General features: G+C 42.5%; 1 protein-coding gene across 1 annotated transcript in view; it reads left to right on the top strand.

Moving 5' to 3' along the window:
• The window catches only part of zeb1b (zinc finger E-box binding homeobox 1b), a 55,488-nt gene that overhangs the window by 14,443 nt on the left and 16,864 nt on the right, over positions 1-24,181 (top strand). The window contains exon 2 of the mRNA XM_086065618.1: positions 21,828-21,980. Coding sequence (XP_085921744.1) covers positions 21,828-21,980 — 153 coding nt within the window. The remainder of the gene's footprint in view (positions 1-21,827; positions 21,981-24,181) is intronic.

A 24,181-nucleotide genomic window follows, 5' to 3' on the forward strand; every position in this document is an offset into this window, starting at 1 on the left:
AGAATATGCAGGTGCAAAAATATAAGAATTATTCTGTTAGAAGCTCAGTCTAAAGACCCCAAGGAGTCGTCTTCCACACAACTGCTTCCATCATCCATCTTCACGGACGCCATATGCAGGTTTAATGTGCAATTGGTGTGTTGGGCACACTTGAAATAACAAAATGGGAAAACATGCGCAGGGTCCTATACCAGAGATGTCCTAGTGATAACACTAGATATACAGTATGTCCTTTACCTGTTTTAACATGCGGACCACACACTCTACAACACGTAGCCCATAGGCTATTTATTCCCAAGGGCGGCCAGCTAAAGGAGAGAGAACCCCTTAATCATGTCCCTGTCCCATGTCCTCGTTATCACTCACGATTAATGAGCTCTCCATTAATGAAAAAAACCAGAAGGTGCCAACCTCTTGTGGAGAAGAGAGAGGCAGGTTGTGTATGTGTGTTGCGTGGGTGAGGGCCACTGATAGTAAACGTTCCCCAGGTGCAATGACATCACCCTCGAAGGTAGATATGATAGCTGTCACGGCTCGGCGTAGTTAGAGATAACAGGGTGCTATGCTTTGATTGCGCCGGCTCAACCTCTTGGGTTTAATCCGTTATGATGCCTTTGTCTCGCCGTCCTCTTTTGTGTATCAGGAGGAAGGGGAGGTATGGGATAGGGAGTGCTTGATGAGACGCTGGAAGAGGAGGAGTAGAGGGCGGCAGGTGCAACGGACACCCGGCGCAATCACCGGCGCTCCGCAAAACCTGTGACAGGAAATCAAGGTTGTCCTGGCAACCTGGCACTATCGATTAAACGTGGGCCATCTCGGAGCTTCCGTCAGAGTCCCGGTGGAAATGTTGCCGTGTTGGGGGGGAAATGTTTTCGGGAATATAAGAGGGCTGAGAGGAGTCGATGTCAGGGGTGTGGAGAGCAGAAGCGGGCTGGGCCATTGACTGGGCTCACTCATAATTAGCCACGTTTGACCATTTTGGACTCCCATTTAAAGATGATGGTCTAAAGCCTTTACTGGATTTATGAATATTGCTCATAAACAAGTCATTTCCATGAGTGAAATACAAGTTTACACTCTTCCCTATATGAACGGGTGGATGTAAGCAGTTGGGTTTTTCCAGGCCGTTGGCTCACATTGTGTGGTTTGATTTAGAGCATGTGACGTGCATGAAAGGTTTACCTTGCTATCTCTGCTTTGCACACGGTGATTTCGCCATAGCTGTACACCGAAGTGGGGATGTTGCATAAGCGCAGTGGAGATGTAATCAATAAACGGTATTGATTCGTTAGGTGTATTTTCGGCTGACTCTTGTGTATTCGGGACAGGCTGCGTCTCTCTCACACTCTCTGCCCCGCTTTGTCTTAGTCTTGCGTGACATGAGGTGAAATAGTCCACTTCCAAATCCCAAACAGATGCGGGCTCCCTTAGCACACAGGTGTATGGTCACAGGAAGAAAAAAAATTTGATTTTTTTTCCTCGTGTCATGTGTGACTCTTCTTGTATGCACACACCACAATCAGTTGACAAGCAGTGGCGGTCCTATCACAGTCCTGGCGATGGAAACATCAACTATAGCAAAAAAGTTTTGATGATGAATAAATGTAATTCATTCGATTAGTCGTCATTTTGAAAATTGAATCGTTAAAAATTTGCTCAATCGTGAAATCGAATTTTGTCTGCTGGATTATTAAAAGCTGTTGTTCTGATGTTTTGTTACATCCAGATGTTATTGTGAGTTGTAATTTTGCTAACTATGTTTATGTTAAAACTGATTTAGAATCAGTATACATTATTGTTGTCTGAATATTTTGCACAGGAATTATTTTTGAATAAATGACACCTTTAAATAAAACGTTTGTTGGGTTTATTACATTAAAATCGATTAAAATCGTAATTGTCCGGAATGACTGAAAAATAAATAAATTAAGATTAAATTTTTGGGCCATATCGCCCAGCCCTATTTTTTTAAGGCCTAAACTGATTTTGATATTTAGGGTTAGAATTTGAAAAGAGATAATATTGGCCGATTAAATCAGTTAGACCCAATACCAATGAAAGCATATTTTGATTGGATTGATTTAAATTTGAGTTGGTTAGGTTTATAGATGAACAAATTAATGCAGTTAAAACGTTTTCTCAGAGGGCCGTTATGACTGTGATTCTATAGAAATATATAATCACACAGTCTTTTTTTCTTACATAACTAGATTTGAAATCAGAAATAAATTAAAATACGATCAACTATTGTATTAGTTTTAAAAAGAGGTTTGGTTGAAAATAAAACGCTTGCGTTTGCCAGACGGCGTGAAATTTTAGTAAGACTGCACTATTGAATATTTTGTCTCCTCGCACCGTACAATAGGTAATAGCAGAATTGAACGGAATTCAATTGAGCGGCTCGTGGCCTGGAGTAACATCTTACGGGAACATAGCAGGCGCCTAGCATCACCGCTCCTCTCCCATTTCTCTTTATTTGGGGCTATTCTGGGCTGAACGAATGTGGCGGCAACGCTGCGTGCTGAGTGAGTCAGCGGTCATTAGGGCGTGCAGACAGCACTCTGCCGGAGGCCACAGGAGCCAGGCAGTCTAATGATGAGGCTAGTGAAGTGCCAGGGTCCTGAGCGATCGGGACTGCATTGTACTTCATCCACTTAGCTCCTTTCCCTTGGACCCAATCGGAGACACAAGATTTAGCTTCCGTCGCCCCGATTGATTGACGTGTCTCTTACATGTAATGCGTAATTTAATGTTCGCACGCTTGTATTAAACGGTTAGTCAGATCGTTTGCAAGTGTCAGTTGTGAACCGAAAGTGACTTGAGCCTCGTGGGGATGGGAAGCTCAGCCACAGCGCTCGGTCCGGTCATCCTCCCCCGGGAGAGGCTGCCTCAACTGGAATGTAAACATGGCAGCTAAATAAACTGCTGAACAGAGAGAAAGACCCAAACAGAAGGCCTCCCTATTTGAAGTGGACCGTAGTTCTCAGGAAATGATCAGGATCAGGACTTCAGAGGTTGTAATCGAAGCATTTGAATCAAACGGGCGGCACGGGGGACTCCGCATTCCTCTCCCTCCTTTCCGTTTAACACCTTATCTCAATCTCTCACTCTAAAATAAGAGGCACTCGCATGTCACATGGCACCGGCAGTCAATCGCAGCACCTCAAATACTCCCTTGAACATGTCAGATGATATATTCGTATTGGTTTTCTTCACTAGCATAGCTTGTTGTGAATGTCCACATCACGATACAGGCTGATTGAATTTGGCTGCAACAGATGCCAAACCGTTGGTGCCAACGCAGTGACAAAAACATCTTGTGCGCTTTTTGACCACCCCCGATTCCCTCCCACTCATCCCCCAATCTTGTTTGTGATGCAGCGACTTGACAATCGAGCACAGGTGCCGCCAGCTGCCGTAACGAGCTCCCGCTATTGGCCGTAACTCGGGGCAGGTGGCAGCCATTACGGCTCTATCTCAGGCCGCAGACTGGCAGGTTCTGTCGTCGCCGTGCCAGATTCTGTTCTTGGTCGGCTCTCAACGCAACTATTGGCACGGCTAACGAAGCTCGGCCGGCCCAACGCAGACTCCCACTACCACCTGTTTCTCGACAACATCACCAGGACTTTCCCAGAGGCGCTTGCTTTAGATCCCTCTGCTCGGGTGCCTGCTTTTTGTTGTATTGCCTTTTTCTCCCATGGCAGATCAAACAGCGGAGGTCTGTGGAGGCGTGCAGCACCAGATTCAACGCCAACAAGTAGCTTTTTATAACTCTCTATCCCATCTGGATATTACGACCCTGCTTGAATTTAATGCTGGAGGAAAACTGCCTTTACAACTTCATTGAGACTAGTTACGGAACGGGAGTTGAACGTCAAATGTTTAGGGCTGCTGGCCAACTTCTTTTAACTTCCCATAAAACAATCACCATATTAACTGTTAAGGCAATTTATGTCTGTTCGGGATGTCCTATACTTTTTTCAGACCAATCTCAGTGCAAGTACTCAAGTTACGGCGGAGTTCCGTTCCTACGCTGGCGATGTAACTCGAATTTCGACTTAAGTCGGATTTCCCCGTGAAAGTCGATATTTAGACCAAAATACTTTGTACAGTAATAATAATAAAAAAAAAAAACATATTTGCGCGACCCGAAAGACACCGGAACCAATATTTTGTGTTTTTGCATGGAGCTAATTCAAGCACGGAAATATGACACGCCTAATAGCGAGCCAACCGCTAATGGACAGCCGTTGCTGGAGGTAACAACAACACAACTTTCAATAACTTTAAAATGGCTTGATTACTGTTGGAAATTAACAAAAAAGAAGGTGCTACAGATGAGGCACGGGCGCCGTAAAGTCGAAACGATGTAGGTCGCGTGCGACGTAGCTCGAGGACTCCATGTAGTGACTGATACTTTCGATATATAGAATTTCTCCCACCCCAAAAAAAACAATAACAGATCATTTTAAGGAAAAAAACAATGACAGCTAAATTTAAAGAAAGATCTATATTCCGATACTGGATTGCATTTTTTCCTCACTGTACAGTGAGTCCGCGAATTGCGTCGTACGCGACCGACGTCGTTTTGACTTTACGGCGCCCGTGCCACGTCCGTAGCACCTTCTTTTTCGTTAATTTCCCACAATAATCATGCCATTTAAAGTTGTGTTGTTTACCTCCAGCAACGGACGTCCCTCGAGCAGATCGGCTCGCCATCAGGTGCATCACATTTTGTGTTTTAAGTTTGAATTAGCTCCGCTCTGCCGTCCGTCCGCACAAGTATGTTTTTTAAAATTACTGTACAAAGTATTTTGATGTAAATATCGACTTCAACGGTGAAGTCCGACTTAAGTCGAAGTTCGTGTTACAGCGCCAGCGTAGGAACGCAACTCGGACGTAACTCGAGGACTCCCTGTATTCCACTGGGGATGCGAACGCTTGCGACGCTAGCAAATGTTGATTTCACGTCAGGGTTTGCGCAAGCTCGCAAACATTCTTAAACATTCTCTAAACAGTTTGGATGGTTCTCTAAACAATTTTATGGCTTTTCTTGGGCCGAACCGATGAACATGAGCGCAAACATTGCCTCTCAGTGGGATAATTTTTTATTCTTCTAATTTGCTAACATATCAAATTCATATTCCCCATTGAAATAAAATAAAACCTATTAGGATGTTCTAGACCCCTAAGAAATGTTTTTAATCAAGAAAAATCATATTTTGTGGTTTAAAAATATCACAAAAGAGAATGTAAATAGTGTTATCGGGGATGAAATTCGGCCCGGGAAAATATTTGTTGGGGATCACTTGTCTGTGTACCTTTAAGGGGTGTGGCCTAATGAGTCTAGTCTTCATGTGTAAGTTATTCAATATGGAATAATGGATATAATAATCAATTCTAAAAATATTCCATAGTGACAACCCTAACATGGGCTAAATATTTTCCATAGTGCCTTTTAGCTAAAAAAAAAAAAAAAAGTCTACCAATTGTACAACATCAGAGGCATTTGGTTTGATTAGATTCATTTGGAATCCATACATAAGCCAACATGATTAAATATAGTTTGTATCTCCAGTGATTTATTGAACAATTTGCCAGCCCAATAATCCATCACAACATTACACCACCGTTTGCTGATGTTCCTTCCTTCGTCACAGTCTTGGTCCACGCTGTGCCATCATCTCTCCCAACACTGGCATCAAGCCAGAGGTGCTAAGCAGCCTCTTAACCTGGTGTCTGAGCCTCGACTCATCCTTTATTCATTCCCATTAAAGTAGCATGAGAGTTGTTCTCTGCCTGTAGACGCTGCTGTTTCCCCCTCCATTAGAAAGACAAACGGCCACAGTGTGAGTTTCCCTTGCAAGTCTTCCATGCATAACTAATGTGGAGGCATGAATGAAATATGTGCCCCCCCCCACCCACCCCCCCAAAAAAATACCTGCGAGCTTCGTTTGTGACAAGACAAAGCAAATGTTGACGCTTAATGTAAATACGGTGCTGGATTAGGGATGTTTTCAAATTGACATTTTGAAAATTCTTCACACTGATATCGTGAAATTTTAGAATATCAATTTATCTGAATAGATAGACGGGAAATGCTTTCTATGAGTTTCCCTGCAAGTGCACAACAAATGATTGACACTATATTTTTGATTAGGCCTGTCAAAGTTAAAGCCTTAACTATACTTTGTATTTGAGGATTTGACATTATACTCAAGTAAAAATTTGTTGCAAGTTTTGTAGAAAATAGTACTTAAAAGTGCAATTATGAACAATTTTGGGATTAGAAAATGTAATTGCTTGACATCACTACTTTGGATGCATAATTTCCTCAACAACAATGACAGATAATTTTAAAGAAAGACATATATATCCCAAAATAGCATTTTTCATTAAAATTGGATGAAATTAAAGTTCCTGATCGTAAAATAGCCACAAGAGCCCACCAACAACACACTTTCTTCCTAAGAACTATTTAACTAATTTGCTCCCCAAAAAATTATTTTAAATGTTTTAAGTGTCCTAAAGAGAAAATAAGTATTTATTATGTTTTTTTTTATGCTAGAGCATACAGAAGGCTTTGATGCAGCCTCTCGACTGCAAAGAACAGTTGAAGCAATGGTAGTTATTACAAAAACGGCCAGCAGGTGGCAGCAGAGTATAAGAGATCAACCAGGGCCATGTTGCAAACAAGATGATTTACCCACAGTTCTAAACAGATTTGTGAATAATGATGAAATTTAGCTTATATTCTAATGCTAACTGCTGCAAAATGGAAACTGATACAATATTTTTTTTTCCCTGTTTAAAGAAGAGACTAATCTTTTTTTTTTTTGGTAGGTTCCATGTTTGTATTGCGATAGAACACAATATTCTGTGGGCCTTGTAAAATCTGTCAAAATCCAGTAAAACATCCTTGAGCGAAGGGGATTGCTTCAGTGAACATTGAATCATTTTTGAAATATTGCACATAATAAGCAAGACTGAAAATCAGACGACTATGAATATCTCCCACTAAGCCAGTTTTGAAAGAAAAAAAATGCATTGAAGAGAAAAAAAATCAGCAGAGGATTGGTTGAAAATTGTGATGAAAATGACAATAAAAGTGCTAAGCCAGCAACGCTGCCGTGTTGATGGACAGAAGTGTGCGTTTTTGCCCCGCTGGAGGAATTTTGAGCAGGAAGGCGTGTGCGTGTGTATGTTGAGTGCAGAGGTGACGGCAGGTTAATTAAATATCCGCAAATATGGCGCCGGCTAGCATCCTCGCTCGTGTCTCTTTCACAGCCTCGGGCTTGTACAGGCCGCATGTCAATAACATGGATGGTAACATCACAACATTTGCTGATGTGTGATGCGGAGCAGAAGGAGAGCGAGCGGCGAGGTAATCCAGCTTTGGAGGAGCTGTTTAAAATGAGCGCAGCCATTTAAGAGAGGCGGATGAGGAGGTCAGGATTTTGCCGTAATCCTCACACTGCTGCTGGCAGAGGAGAGCGACGGGGGGGCAGACGGCCGCTAAACTTCACCGCTGTGACTGTGTGTTTCGAGAGGAGGGTCAGGCTGGCACTGTGCCACCATAGCGCTGCTAGGCCCGCTATTCTGCATGGAATCGTCATTGAAACTGCGCGGTGGCGAGGAGCAAGGGGGCTTTGCAATCAACTCCATCTTGTCACTTTGCATCTGCCGTCCCACTGTTTCATCGCATGTGAAAACAAGCGGCGTTTGTGGCACTAATCACCGTCCGCACGGATAATGGGTGTTAGCAACGTAGCAGGTGCGCGTCTATTGATGATAATCTGTAATCTGACACTTTACGCAGTGGCATCAAAGGCTCGCAGCTCGTGATTTAAACGGATGATAACATTGCATTATTGTAGTTTTGTATGTCAGCATAAGATGAAACATGATAAAAAGGGTGACGCTAATGTCACTCATTGGGGTCATGGGTCAGATGGCACTTGACTTTTGGTGAGATTTTTGGGTACACATGAATAGAATCAATTTTTACTGAGATATATATATAATTATATTTAATTCTATTTATATGTTGTTTTTTATCTCGTATTTTTTATTATTATTTTTTTTTATATATATATATTCCATTTATATATATATTTTTTTTTCTTTTTTCTTTTTTTTATATCCGTTTTTATTTTCCCTTTCAGTCATTCATTTAATCATTTATTTATTATAAATTTTGGCAATTTTGGTCCTCCATACTTAATGACATGTGTATTGTAAGTGTCACAATCACTTATGAAACATGGCTGCCTCGTTGCTTGTACAGTATATTGTTTTTCTTGAAGAAAGTGAGCAGTATTGGTGAAAATCAAATGGAAAAGAACACATGACTGAAAGAAATGAGATCATAAGACACTTCTTGGAGCTTCCGTGCTTTGGCAGTAGAGGTTATGATGAACTTAATTTTGATATCTGGTGACAGTCAGGCAACTCTGTTAAGCACTGTGACATAATTTGTCTTGAGAATGACAAACAAGTTCCCAAATTTCCCTTTTTGTGTCCAGCTCGAAAATCCCCTCGTTTCAGATGAGAGTTTGAAAAAAGGAAATAATTATGGGGCAAAATGGACCGGGCCTTATTCGGCAGTATTTTACACTATTTATGTTCATAAACTAAATATTTCCATTGTTGATGTTTGGCCTCACCTGTTGATGCGTTGTCAGTGAGCAAGTCACAAGACGTCTAACAGGATTAAGAGCGAGACCAGCTTCCTCTAAAAGTAGTCACCATCCAGTCAGCCTCTTTGAGCAGGCAGTGGAAGTGCGGTGTCAGCTCTCTGACGCCCCCCCCCCCCCCCCCCCTACTTCCTCTTGCTGCAAAGATAAAACTTCCCCCAAGCCTCCGGGTTTGGCATGAGAAATGTTGTCTTTCTTCTATAGTCAGAATATGGAAATGAAGGCTAATTATGAACAACACCAGCGCCTCACCTACAATAGAGTGCTTCTTTTTGGAGAAGTCTCTTGCGTTTTCTGTTGTTCTGTGCGGTGTGCGTCCTCCCTGTTGATGTCCAGCACCTGGGAGGAAGCAGATGTAGGTGGTGATTACAGTTCAGAGACCCCAAAATAACATTCCCGCCTCCCTTGCTTACTTTCTTTCAAATTGTCCTCCTGATGGAACATATGGAGGACCCCCCCCCCCCCCAAAAAAGCTTGACAAAATTAAATACAAAAAAATTTAAAGAAAAGAAAATTAAAACAACATATATCCATGAATAAATAAATTAATAAAGGAAAAAAATAATAATAATAAAATAAATGTCAAAATAAATACAACAATAAATATATAAATGCAATCAAATATCAATCAATAAATAAAAACGCTCTGCTTTCATATTTATTTCATGCTGCAGGTCGACATGTTATCCAAATGAGGGGGCGGTCCGAAGCGTGTCTTGGGTTGGGCTCTGCCGTTGCAAACGCTCACTCGACAATTGAAAGGCTGTTTACATTTTTTATTTATTTATTCATGTATATATTTATTTATATATATATTGTTGTTTTATTTCCATTTATATTTATTTTTTTGTATTTAATTTTAAAAATATATATTTATTTTATTTTCACTTTTATTTATTTAGTCGTGTATTTATTTTAAATTTGGGCAGTTTTTGGTCATCCAAAGGAACAGGGGTCTCAAACTCAAATGATGTTGTGCTAATTTTAGTAAAATTGCAAATTTTACAACCTCAAGGGTGTTTGTTTTGACTGTACCGAAATCATACTGCAGCAACTTGAGTCAAATTTGAGTCAAGTGCGACCTTGTGTGTACTGTGCACATGCACCGAAAGCTCAGCTCACTCAGATGAGTAACATAAGCTGGCTGAATGTGACCATGTGTTTTTTTTGTTTTTTGTTTTTAACCCGTTAACCCACCTCCAATGTACAGTATGTGTGTTCCTGTTGCGCTGTAGAAGCACATCCATCATAAAGCCTGGACCTTTCAACAAGATGCACGCAGACAGTCAAAACGTATACACTCATGTCGAGTTTATTAAAAGCGTTATCACTGATCTGTCTGCAACAGCTGCGCGCTGGGAGCGTAATAAGTAAAAACACACAAGCAACATATTGTATAAATGTGTGTTTTCGGTCACACTTTTTGATAGTAGAAGAGTAAAAATTTGGCATAAATAGATGTTCGTGTCCTAATATAAACTTACATGCACAGAATTGTCCGTATTTCCCTTTCCTCTGGACTCGAGCGCACATCACCTGAGTTGAACAGGAAGGCCAATGTTTAGATCATGCACTATCCAGTGGAATTCCCCCAAAAACTATAATTCTCACTCACATGCATAGAGACAAAAAAACACTCGTATTTGACCCATTTCAGCCTCCGTACCAAACCGATCCAAGCTTGAATGAGCTGTTATTTTTCTATCACTAAGCGCTTTGAATACCTAAAAAGTTTGTATTTTTTATGTATTTTGACGCCCTGTTCCTGAAAATGAATATTGGCTCTGAATTTTGATTATCCTTGACTACTAATAATCTGTATCGGCCATGAAAATAACATAATTGGTCTATCTAGTTAAGAGGACTTTACTTGGTGCACTCTACATGTAAAACAGAACATCTGGATGTTCCCTGCCTTGTTACGTGATTGATGACATCACATGAGAATCTAGTCCCATGATTGCACTTTGCTATGTATCCTGGACCCACCCACCCTGCTGGCTGTTGCATATTGGAAAACATTAGACAGTGGCCTCCATCTTTCATCCTTGGGGACTAGAAGCTTGCATCAGGCCAATACAGGAAAGAAAAAACACAACTCTGTATGTATGACGTTAATATAATATATGAAACTTTAATTATGTTTACCCGGCTATTACATTTTTCTTTGGAGTCTGGTTGACAAGAGTTCATTTTTATACTTACACCAAAAGAGGATGTTATAACTGAAATGGAAAACATTGTGCTTTATTTTTTTTAAATATATTTTCTAGATATCCTTATAAAATTGTGGGTATAGAGAATCAATGTTTGGTTGGGGTAGCTTTGAGTAATTGAGCAAAAAAAGCTGCTAGCAGCTGCTGTTAGCATCGGGCTAATCACTGTTAAGAGCACATCTGTGCAATTATTCCGAGCAACAAAAAAGCTAACAAGTTAGCCAGTCCCACAATAATCATGCTAACTATTTTTGGTTTTTCTACCATGTCTATTTTGGAATAAATGTAATGGAGAGTCAATGATTGGTTGGGTTGTCTGCTTGTCTGAATAATTTAGCAAAAAAAATGCTAACAGACGCGGCTTGTATCAGGCTAATCACTGTTAAGAGCTCGTCTGTGCCATTATTCAGAGCAACAAAAAAGCTAACAAGTTAGCCAGTCCCACAATAATCATGCTAACTATTTCTGGGTTTTCTACCATGTCTATTTTGGAATAAATGTAATGGAGAGTCAATGATTGGTTGGGTTGTCTGCTTGTCTGAATAATTTAGCAAAAGAAACCTGCCAACAGACGCGGCTAGCATCAGGCTAATCACTGTTAAGAGCTCATCTGTGCCATTATTCAGAGCAACAAAAAAGCTAACATCTTAGTCTCACAATAATAATGCTATTTCTGAATTTCTACCATGTTTATTTTCGAATAAATGTAACTTGAAATTTACCACCGTAGCTACATTTACCTAGCGGTTTACCTCATGTAATATAGCCTTATGTCACACATACTGCCCCTCCAAACAAAATGTACATTTACTACAATGCTAATGCTACATGCAAATTGTTGCAATCCCAGGAAACCTCCAGTGTTGTTTTTGTGTTTTGGATGGAAAAATGTAAATACACTGGAGATGCGTAAAAGTGGTAAAAGTTTAATTCCTACCCAACAAATATACTGACAAAGTGTATAAGTTGAGGTCAGTCTTTTTTTAAAGTCTGTCCAAAAGTTGCTATTTGTAAGGGAAACTCGCCTTCTTCAGTGACTGACTGTTGACTAGTCCTAGGTGTAACTAACCCGCGACCCTAATGAGGATAAGCACTACAGAAACTGGACGGATAGACTCATAGCTCCCATTTTGACTTTAACCATACAGTAAGTGTTGTGGTGTAACAAAGTCCTAACAGTAAGCCCATTATCGTAGATGGCACTTTGGTAGTGAGAGATCTGTGACTATCGATTGCCCCCAGCTGGACTGTCAATACACCCGTCGAATTCCGACACGGTGGACTAATGGTCTCCCGAGCCGGTGGCGGCCAGACGCACGCCCACGCACGCCGTCCCAGCACCTCGGGGCGTAATGAACAAAACAATCCATTAATCCATCAATACGCGACAACCCGAGTTTACCTGCTGCCTCAGCCGTTTCATATTTGACCAACGTGACCAACACGCCAGCCTTTAAACTGTTTGGGCTGCTGTCGCAAATCACAGTCGGGCTAATTTTACATGTTCTACTTGAGGTTCAGCATACAGTATACATTCGCTCGCTTCTCGCCTGGTTTAACAAGATTTATGCCTGTGACTGTCCAACAGTCAAGTCGTCCGCAGTGCACCCCTCATGGTCATTTAACAGCAGGGTAATGGTGTGTATGGTGCTGCTTGACTGCTCCTCGGGTCTGAGTCGCCCTGGAGGAGGGCGTTAAGGAACACGAGGGGGGTGGGGGTACCCTCCCTGATCACATGGGCGAAGAACACTTTGTAAGAGAGAGAGGATAGAATGAGGTGACAAAAGACCTTTTGTGGATGCAAGTTTACGGCATTAACCTCTCTCTCCCCGAGCATCACATGAAGAACAAGAAACTACTGTGACAACTTAGCAGTAGCCCGAGGCAGCGCGTTTGATTATGCGGTGTGTGTGTGTGTGTCAGGGGGTGTCCAGGATGTTTGCCCCCGGGAGTCTTGTGACTGAGCTGACATTCTGAGAAATGGGGAGTGTGGTCAGCTGTTGTCAAAATGCCACAAAAGGGAGAGGATTTGCGCCGAAAGGGGAAGAGCTCTATCTGCAGTTTTCGTGTGTTCGTGTCAGAATTAACGACAACTAAAAGGTGATGTCAACACGCATCGGGGGTTCAGCTTCATAACGGGGAAATACATGATGACATTTATAATTGTAAAAATAGCAGGGCATTTATGTGCGTTCACCTGTCCGTTGCTGCGAATTGGAGTGTGAACCAATGTGTGTGCGTGTGCAGTGCCGTGTTGCCTATGGCCTGTCCCTCCAATGAGACATATGTCAGCCAAAGTCACAGCAGCAACACCTGACCTTTAATTAGAAGCATGCATGTGGAAAATGCACGAGCAGCAATATTTATTAATGTTTTTTCACCTTCAATCGTCATTTACCGTTGATTCCCGTTCCAATTACTGATTTACCGTTTCGTTTATAAAAATATACCAGCACTTGGTTTTATTCTCTGTACATATCCGTCGATTCAAACGCATTTTTCAATCCGTCTCCTCAGTGTTCCCGCCGTCTTTACACGTCGTCGTCTCGCTCTGACATTTTGTGACACTCCCTCCCAGGGGCAGCCATCACTTCAGATGAACATCGCGTGTGACAGGCCAGCTTTGTCTTTTTAAACCATTAGCACTTCCTCTCCTCCCACCTTGCCATCGTCGTCCCTCGCCCGTTTACATTTTATGCCCTCATTTTTTGTTGGGGTTAGCATATCTTTCACTTGTGACCTGGTATTTCACACGATACGTTTTGGGACATTGGCCTAGAGTCATAGAATTAGAATGAATCCCAAGTTCAAACTTCAAACTCTGAAGGTTTTGTGTGGCTCAAGAGCTGTATTTTCCTCGAAATTTCTGGTCTAATTCCAAATTGTACAACCTCAGGTGCATTCAACTTTCAGGTTAAACTCTAATCGGCATCAAAACCACAGTCGACGTGGCGGCAGAGTTGACATTGCAGCTGGTGACATTCAGCCCCGAGTTTGACTTTATTGATAGCCATGTCCAATGTGGTTTACTTACAGGTAAGCAAGATTTAATGAGATTTTCCAGTCGGAGAGTTATTTGGCAGTGTTACCACCCTCCCTCTTAGACCCGTGTAATTCTCCTTGCTTTGCACTCCCCCACAGTAAACTGTCAGGCCTAATACAGGAAGGAATGTCCAGTCACCTGCTCCTAAAATGCAACAGCCCTGTGCTACACTAACCTAATATAGACCTGCGCCACACAAGCAGGTTGGATAACGCTCTTCTTGCTCATTGCGTATATTTAAACTCACACCTCATTGCGCCCCAGATAGGCTGTAAAGGTGCAGTCTGACACTGTGGAAATGGAAATCGCAATACGTAAATGCAAAAAGAATCATTTTTACAACCCAAAAGTGACTTTCCAGTGTGTTTTTGCTGTGCCTTTGACATGAGGAAGCGGCAGTGATTGGACCAAGATGTAAAATAGGACGATACGTCCATCTAGCCATCCATCTTGTAAATAGCTTACGGTCATGGTTTGAACCTAACCCAGCAGATATTTGTCGCATTTCCACTCTGGCTTTACTTGGTACTTGGTCATGGTGACCTTGCAATATTGAAAGCATCAGAAGCAAAAACACAAGACTGCGGGGGCAAAGTGAAGACTCTGGAGTTAGCCTGACAAATCCGCTTCACCAAATGCCTGAGCCAGTTGAGGTGGCTCGGGCATCTGGTTCGGATTGCCTCCTGGACGCCTCCCTGGAGAGGTGCTGTCCCACCGGCGGGAGGCCCCGGGGACGACCCAGGACACGCTGGAGAGACGACGTCTCTCGGCTGGCCTGGGAACGCCTTGGGATCGATCCCGTCGGAGGAGCTGGCTTAAGTGGCTGGGGAGAGGGGAAGTCTGGGCTTCCCTGCTAAAGCTGCTGCCCCCGCGACCCGACCCCGGATAAGCGGTAGATGATGGATGAATGGATGGAAATCTGCTTCACCATTGAGAGAATGGTATTGGAACCCCGACTGACCAGGTACTAGAAATGTTTATGGTAATGCTCAAAACTGTGAATAGTACCAGTTTCAAGATGATCACAATCAGGGCATTGAGTCGGGAATCAATCCCACAGAGCCTGGTCAGAAATATTAGAAGACAAGATGAACGTTATTAACCTCTAACCTTGTGTTAAGGACAATGGATAGGATTGTCACAAATCTTGATGCTTGACAGTATGCGTATCACATCAATGGAAGTCCATCTGGCACAATCGTACGACCCTTCCACATGCTAACGTTAGTGTTCGCCAACTGGACAAGCACCCAAACCAGAGGCAGAAGAAGACGTTCATTTGCTTTGTGAATTCGTAAGGAAAATGAGGACCAGCTGAAAAAAGAGCTAAAAGGTATTCCATTCCAGCTTTCCCTCAAATAAATCCGTGTGGAAAGATCATTTTCAAAACTGAACATCATACACAACAGTTCGGGGAACAGACTCTCTGATCCGCTACGGCTTGTCATTGGGTCGAACAAACAAATAAACCAGAGGTCATAAAAATCTTGGAAAAGATACGGCACCAAGGAGGAGCAGAACGATCGTGTTTCCGTCGCCTTCTCTGTAGATAAACACGAGTGACACTATTTGATTAAACTGTTGATTGTGTTAGCAAAACCACATTTATTAAATTAAATATGAATAATTTTGGTGATGCATACCCTTGTATTTGGATTTTGCACAATCCCTTACAAATGACTAAATGTTTTACATGCTCAGACAAGACAAGTATCTGCCAACCAAATCATAGAGCTGTCATTTGTGCTGAAAATAAAATAAAGCACGCCGTGTAATGGATGCAAGAGGCTATTTAAACAGTCTGGATACCTTAAGGTAATAATATCTTTACAGGGCGCCCACTCAAAATGTCAACCTGAGACACAAAATTCAAAAAGGGGAAAGGCACCACTATGCTACTCTGAAGCTTTCATAGTACATTAGACTACAGCTGCAGCATGAATGGGGTTTGACAGCAGAGGTGACGGGGGCATTTTATTTTCCCCGTGGCACTTGAATGAGGTTTGATGGGGAGACGAGCTCAAACTCAGATGGACTCGTGTTCGAATGTCGGCATGGAAAGGATTTACAGATGCTAACAGTTTAATATTATTATGCTTTCCCCACGTTATCTTTCATATTTTAATGTCAGGTTTGATGGACTTTCCGAGTCCCCTTGCTTTTCTATGTCCCAACCACCTTGTATGCAACTTTTTAAAATCACATGCCTTAAGCGTGAATAGCCAGGTTGGCTTACTGGTCGAACATTCCGACACCACAGATAACAAGCCAGCAGGCCTCTCCACTAAGGGTGGCGGAGTTATAAGTAGGAGGTAGCAATGGGTTTAGGTGTTTGCTTTGGCCACTTGTAATGACCTCTGCTTTTTAAACGCTCTATAAGAACACACAATAAGTGTCACTCAAGTATTATTACTGCGGCGAGTGCAGTCTCACTCTCACCCCTAACATAAATATGGTAGCTGTACCTTCTAACCCAAGCAGGACTTATTTAGAGTATCCACAAGTAGCACTTTTGTTCCTCACTGTGCTTATTATCTTGAGCGAACTACTATTAGTACTAGTAAGAGTATACCAACAAACTAATATGCAAAGTACATAAAGAGGGCATGGCAAAGAAACATTTTTTTAATGTTTTGGCTTTTCCTAACAAACATTGACTTCCTTCCCTGTGTCATCGTCATGCAGATTAAGAGAACAATAGATGCCATTAACATCAGTCTTGTCATGGAAAGTACTCATCAGACAACAGATGAACGACCCACGGAGGCCAATTAACTACTGGGCTTAAAACCTTGATCTGTGTCATTATCAAGACAAGAGCACTCATTAAACCAAGCACAGCTTAACAGGTTGTTGAATAGTCTTAGGCAAAGTCAGCAAGCCACTTGAATAAGATGGCAAAAGACACCCAACGGGAGACTGAGTGGATCTTCCAACAGTAGACTTAACAAGAGCAAAGGGCAATTGTCAAGGAGAAAGTCAGAAGGAAGTAAAGCGAGGCATGGCGAAGGGATGCCGTTGTGTTTTCACAGCTCCACATACCTAACTACTTGAAGCGCATATTGTCAGAACCAAATGGCCCCACAAATTGGAGGTGCTCTCAGTAAAGGCTAACCATGAAAAGTCTCCAATTCTTTTGACTTTGTTATCGACACTCGAGTTGACCTTCCTGCCTATGTGGAAGGAAGGCTGTTGTTTTAACAAAATCAGTGGCATTTACCTCGGCGCCTCACCTTGAGACGGCATACTTGAGGTTTTGAATGGCACTGCTTTGTTTTACTTTGGTTCATGCTGGTTTTTTTGTAGTGGTTGGCTTCCCTGAAAAAATAGCATTGCCGAGCTACAAGGGCAGACTCTGTGACGGCAAGGTCTGTACTCTTGAAGAATGCCTGTGGTAGACCCTGCCTGCCTGCTGGCCCGTAGTTAGCTAGTTTGATAAGTTGCCTACCCTCGGCGAGGGATCCTGTACTTAAAGACACAGGAAGTTGGAGAACAAATAGCTGATTCTCATAATGATGAAAATACAAAGATAGCCAATCATTTAGGATCCCTAGGACCCAAAACGTGTCACTCTGCTTTAAGAGGTCTTTACAGTGATACATCAGGATAAAAGTGTTATTCCGATTTTGATGTTGGAAGGCTATATGCATCTCTACGAGGTTACAGGGTTCCTTTTGTGGTCTCTGGTCAGTAATACTATTCAAAATGTATGTTATTCATCAATCAGACCTGTGCTGAATCAAAGCCAAGTACCGGTATGTGGTCTGCATGGACTCATTTGAAACGTCTTCTGAATGCACTTATTGTATGTACATGCTTTGAAATTGTCACGTGAGCAATACCACGGTCGTGCCCTTGGGACGTGATTATTGATAACATATTTCTGAGGGTTGCTGTCCAACTTCCGTTTACATTCCAAGTAATGCATGTTAGGTTTATTGAAGTCCCTAAAATGATCCATTTGTTTGTTTGTCTATGCAGTATTTGCCCTGCAATTGACTGGTGACCAGCTGGGATAGGCTCCAACTCACCCATGACCTGAGTGAAAGCGGTATATAAAATAGGTGAATGGAGCGATACCCCTCTTTGGATGCACTTTGTTTCTGGAAAGATGTTATAAAACACAAATTAGAACAGTCCCGTTCTCAGTTTTCAACAATTAGTCATGTATGTTAGTCATTTAGTGTCAAAGACAACGTCACAAGCAACGGCGCAAAAAAACAAAAACAAAAAAAAAACGGAAATCTGCTAGCATCATAATCATTTTGAAACTAGGATGCCAGATCCTGCAATAAGGGTATCTGTAGTCCGGTCATGTGTGGTTGAGGTTATTTAGCTTGCATTGATTGTATAGCACATTAGTAAAATCAATAGAATGTTTCAGTGAAGGAGTAATGTGTGATCTATGGCCACAGGTCACGGACTATGCTTTCAGACTGTTATTTTCACAGGTGCTTCAATGAGGGTTGCAAAGGGATGGAAGAGTTCCGGTAAATTTCTGAAGGAAGTTTGGCAGGGGAATGTTCCATATCGAGAATTACTGTCATGGACTTTATGAAAATTAATAGAAATGGAGGGTTACTCAATACAATTTGATTACATTGAAGCATACATTTACATCATTTTGTAATACAAAATGGATAGCTCTTCTTATAATACCTGAACAGTGGTGTGTCTGAATTCCCATAGAAAATTTCCAACTTTGGAAATAACAGGAACCAAGCTATGCATCACCTCTTCCACATACTAGTGAGTTCTTGTCTCTCGCATGCGTAGGAGTGGTCCTCCTGTTGAGTGTTAGCATGCTAGCGCTAATAAAGGCAGCTGTCCAAACGCTCAGCCGGTCGGCCAGAAGGGTCTTACAGCCTTTGTTGATGCTAGGTGTTACATTGGCTGTCAGAATACACACTTTTGTTGTAAGACCGCCAACCATTTGGCACAGGAAGATTATCTCTGGCCATAAACCCCGCAACCACGTCGAGACACCTAACACTACCCACCGAACCTTTATTCTTCCCCAAACCCTCTTGCATTTGTCTTCATTGCACTTTGTATCGCGCTGCTGCTTTTGCTACCTCCCATCTAAGTATTGATTTTCTCTCCACAGCCTTATAGTTGATCATTTTCTCTTGACACTGCTGGCAGAGAGTGTTGCTTTGTAATTTCGCTCCTGAGTGGTGTGCTCCTAAACAGCATTTAGGAATAGAGTATTTTCACAAAAAATGCTGTCTGCCATGCGGGCTCACATTATATCAGCCTGATTTGGGCTTTCATATGAGATGGTATATTGAAAATATATATATATTAGTTTTTTGTTATGTGGGTGCAAAAAGTTTCAAGGACGATTTGATTTGTTCGATTCAATTCGGTTTGACTCAGTAGGTTTACGATTCGATATGGTACGGCTCAGTTCAAGAGGGTACGATGTAATGACTTTTTGACATTTGAATGAACTTTGAATGAAGTCAGCACTGTAAATATGCCATGTCCTTCTAAGAGTTCTCTGATAAAAGACGACTCAATACGCATCTTGATATATTTGAAAGAGAAACGATTCATTTCGGCATCACTATTCCCGGCAGGGCTCAGTCCCTAGTCACTGTATTTATTTTGGACAGTTTAATGCCAGATGCCTTTGCCTTACCCTGGCTTGAGACCGGCACAAAGGAATACACTGGATTGTGATCCTTAACTTATTTGCTCCCAAAAATGTATAAATACGGTCTATTTTAAATCTTACCATGCTCCCAAAGATGTATTTATATGTTTTTATGTTGTTTTTATGCTAGAGCATACAGAAGACTTTGATGCAGCCTCTGAACTGAAGAAAATGCTTGAAGCAATGGTAGTTTTTACAAAAACGGCCAGCAGGTGGCAGCAGAGTATAAGAGATCAACCAGGGCCATGTTGCAAAAAAGCTCTTTTCCCGAGTGTTTTCAACAGATTTGTGAATAATGATGAAACTGAGCTGTATTCTAATCTTTCTTTTAGTAGGTTCTATGTTTTTATAGCAATAGAACACAAGAGTGTGGGCCTTGCAAAATCAGTCAAAATCCAGTAAAACAGCCGGGAGCAAAGGGGGTTGCTTCAGTTAAAATGGCTGGGAGTGAATGAGTTAATGGGGGTTTCTAGGCCACATCAGGGGAAAAGTAGAAATTGTGACACATTAACCGCATAATATAAATACAGCCTTATTGACAAAAAGCAGACATACAGTATGCAGATGGTGTTTACCTTTAAAGGTGATGATCCACTGTAGGATTTTTTTTTTTTTTTAAGTCAGCGCTCCGCTGAGTGTGTTGGAAAGTCTCCCTGCTAGTTAGTTGTAAATGGATTCTGTTGATCTTTTGGCTTTCTCTGGAATAGAAAAACAGAAGAGCCAAAGCTGGATCCCCCCAGCTGACTGGCTGAATGAGTAAAGGTTCTCGGGATTGCGTCATGGTAACACAAAGCAGATCATAGTGCGGAGTATAAAAGGAGGTTAAGGGATGACAAAAGCTCTCCTGATGAACCTCACTCCCAGTTTCCCACTGCAACACAGCGGGGACGACCCCATGAAATACCCGCGCTTCTTCACGCTCGTCCTCCTCCTCACACACACCTTTCATCCCCGCGCACCTTCAACCCTCCTTGCCTCCCCCTCACTGATTCAAGCTTTGCATCCCGACCACTTGCAACGACCTACATGATTCAACAAACTCCACCGATTGAGACAGAGGTTTGTGGTATTCCCAGATACACCGCCTCGCAACGTTAGACGGCTCTCCAGAAAGAAGTGGGCGAGCACAGGAAAGCGAATGTCGAGGTGGCGCGCATTCGCCAAGTGAAAGCAGCTGGTGTGTGTGTTGTGTGTCAGCGAGAGATAAAGTAGCTCGGCAGGTAGTTTTGAGTGTTGCGTTGACTGAGCCACTCTCGCTGGAGAATTGATTCGGCCTGTTGAGAGCACACGCAGCTTCCTCAGAGGAACGCAGGGATGGCGTGGGTAGAAGTTACACAGGTGGAAGCCGGGGAGTTGTAGTATGACGGACAATATTGAGAGTAGGCTAAGAAACATATGCTTGCCAGTCAGGTAAATACTCGAGCTCATCTTTTGGGGGGGCAGTGGCTGTCGAACCAACCAGGTCACATCAACTCCCACACAACACGCATTGCTCTTGAGCCTGCGAGCTAATGAACTCACACAAACATGCGAGGGTTGTTTATATCGCGCAGCCTGTTGTTTCAAAGCTGCAGTTCACAACTCAGGTTGGCAATATTTAAATTTATAGCTCCCTTCTACTCCTATCGAATTTCCACTTCTTCTTCTTCTTTTTTTTTTTATCAGTTCAGAGATGCTCATTGAATTTAAAACTGAAGCGGCATCTTGGCAACATTGGTATTGTGCTGTTCGATCCCTTTAAGCCACAGGTGTCAAACTCGAAGCCCGGGTGTCAGAACTGGCCTTCCACTTGATTTTATGTGTAATTTTATGCGATATGAGAAATAATCAGAGGTGGGCAATTTACAAAAGTTTGCTGGTCCGTCATGTGTCAGCGCCCTGGTCACCCTTCCGTCATTGCCAGTATGTATTTTTTTTCTTTTCTTTCAAACCGTACCAAACTGTAATCGTCAGCACAGAATTTTATTTGAACCTCTCTTTTTTCACTACTATTTTAGGACTGACAGACAAGACAAATGTGGACATTCTATCAGTCTATCATTTATAATTTGTCAACAAAACAGGCGTCCCGTCAGTGACTGAGAGGTCTGTCGGTGCTTAGTTGTTTCTCGCCATTCGTACTGAAATAGAGAAAATGCAAGCGATTTTTGTGACTAATGCTGATTATGTTTAGCCAGTTTGAAAAAAAATCTAATCCGACTTCCTGTCTTTAGTGACCAACTACAATAATGTGGTGGAGGCTGGCACAGACTCAGACGACGAGGACAAGTTGCACATCGTGGAGGAGGAAGGCAGCCTGGCGGACGGGGCGGACTGCGACAGCACCCTACCAGACGACGAGCACCCCAGGGAGCACTGGGATCGAGGTGAGACCAGCTGGATGCTTGTGGGCCGCATTATCACACGATCCTACCCCGCCGTCCCCGCGCTTCGCAACATGTCCTGCACTACTTCACTCCACTGAAGAAAAAAAAGAAAATTGTGTACTGCGCTTCGTTTTGAAATACTAACAGTGATTTTCATAGCTCCCTCTTGTGGTGAGCAAGAGAACCACTGGCCAAATACTGTTCATGTTTAACGTTGGAATTGGAATTCTGCCAAGTGAGAAAATGATTCACTCGTGTATTTGTGCAACAGCGCAAGGAAACAGGTACTACAAGCAGTTGCTTTTCAACTAAGACAGGAAGCGCAATATTAAACAAAGACAATGCCAACAAAAGGGAGACCTTCAACTATACAAAAAAAGGCCTCGCAAGCAAAGAACCACCGGAGAGGTTTATGACACTGGTGGGCATTGTAGTGCCGCCGTGAACTTTTTTTTACCTCGACTTGCTTGACATGACGTCAGAAACTGCTAGACCCAGAGGAAGGACACATGTCACCCCGCCGCCAACAACAATCATGTTGGTGTTTCAAGCTCATACTCATCAGCAAGAGTAAAGTGTTGTCGAGATGAAATAGGAAAAGATCTTGGCCAAGCGTGTGTTGTTGTTATTTTTTAAGAAAAAAAGTAAATCAGCTATTCACATACCGGTACTTGACTTCCTGAGCGTTAAAATAAGGGCCAAAATTATTTTAGCTCGCATTTGTACAGTATGGCATCTGTTGCCAGTATTTAGCGGCGGCTCTAGTGTTAGCGGCTATCAGCGCTAGCGACTAGCAGCGTAAGCGGCTGTCGTGCTCCGTATAGGCTGGCGAGAGCCGTCAAATGGTAAGGTCCAAAATTAGTTTAGCTCGCATTTGTATCGTAATGCCGTCTGTTGCCAGTATTTAGCGGCGCCTCTAGTGTTAGCGGCTATCAGCGTTAGCGGCTGCAGAGCCCCGGATAGGCTGGCGAGAGCCATCAAATTATAACGTCCAAAATTATTTTACCTTGCGTTTGTATAGTATGGCGCCCGTTGCCAGTATTTAGCGGCGGCTCTAGTGTTAGCAGCTATCAGTGCTAGCAGCTAGCAGCGTAAGCGGCTGTAGTGCCCCGTATAAGCTGGCGAGAGCCGTCAAATGATAAGGTCCAAAATTAGTTTAGCTCACATTTGTATAGTATGGCTCCTGTTTCCAGGATTTAGTGGCGGCTCTAGTGTTAGCGGCTATCAGCGTTAGCGACTGTAAAGCCCCGGATAAGCTGGCGAGAGCCATCAAATTATTTTAGCTTGCATTTGTATAGTATGGCGCCCGTTGCCAGTATTTAGCGACGGCTCTGGTGTTAGCGGCTATCAGTGCTAGCAGCGTAAGCGGCAGTAGTGGCCCGTATAGGCTGGCGAGAGCTGTCAAATTACTTTTGAAAGGCAGTTTAATTGAAGTAAATGACTCTGCACACTTGGACTTTGAAATCCTGACAAAGTCGTTTTTACCGATACATTTTTTAAGAAACCAGGCTAACTCAAAGGTGCTGTTCGTAGCCGGCAAAATCGCTACTGGGGTTCTGATGTCACATTTCACAGACAAAAATTTATTCGGAGAAATTAGTCTAAAATCTTACTAGGAAAAAAGTGTGGAAACCAGTTCGTCATTGTTAAGCGGAAATGTGTGTTTTATGTCTTATGTATTTATTTACCGAGCAAAATATATTTATTTTTGTATCCGAATACCCGATTATAGGACAAGCGGTTAAGAAAATGGATAGAATTTCAAGTAGGATATCCGAATACCAAAATATTGGATAGCTGCAGCCCTCGTTTAAACATCATCCGATTACCAATTGCTTGTGTTTAGCTGTAAACGCACACATTCCTATATAAAGTCAATTACAGAGCCGTGCACAGTGTTACGGACTAATCCCAAGGCTGTGATGTCATTCCTCCTTGCAGCTTTCCAGCTGTATCTCCCTGTGTAAAAAGTTGGAGGAGGAATAATGTCATTGGTTTGGCTTGGAACTGTGAACATTAAACATTTTGAAAAACATGAGTTACAGTGACACAGCTCAGCAGGCTGGCCCGGCGCCACAGTCAGGCTTGTGCAAATGTTCCTTTTACCTCCCTCGTGCGCGCTCGCACACATTTGCACACGAGCGGTGTTTTTCGCTCATTGTTGCCTCGACTTAAACACAATCGGGCAACATCTCTCGCTG

Source organism: Leptonotus elevatus, chromosome 21 (assembly GCF_054856555.1).
Source record: "Leptonotus elevatus isolate MCC_2025b chromosome 21, RoL_Lele_1.0, whole genome shotgun sequence".
NCBI classification, from domain to species: domain Eukaryota; kingdom Metazoa; phylum Chordata; class Actinopteri; order Syngnathiformes; family Syngnathidae; genus Leptonotus; species Leptonotus elevatus.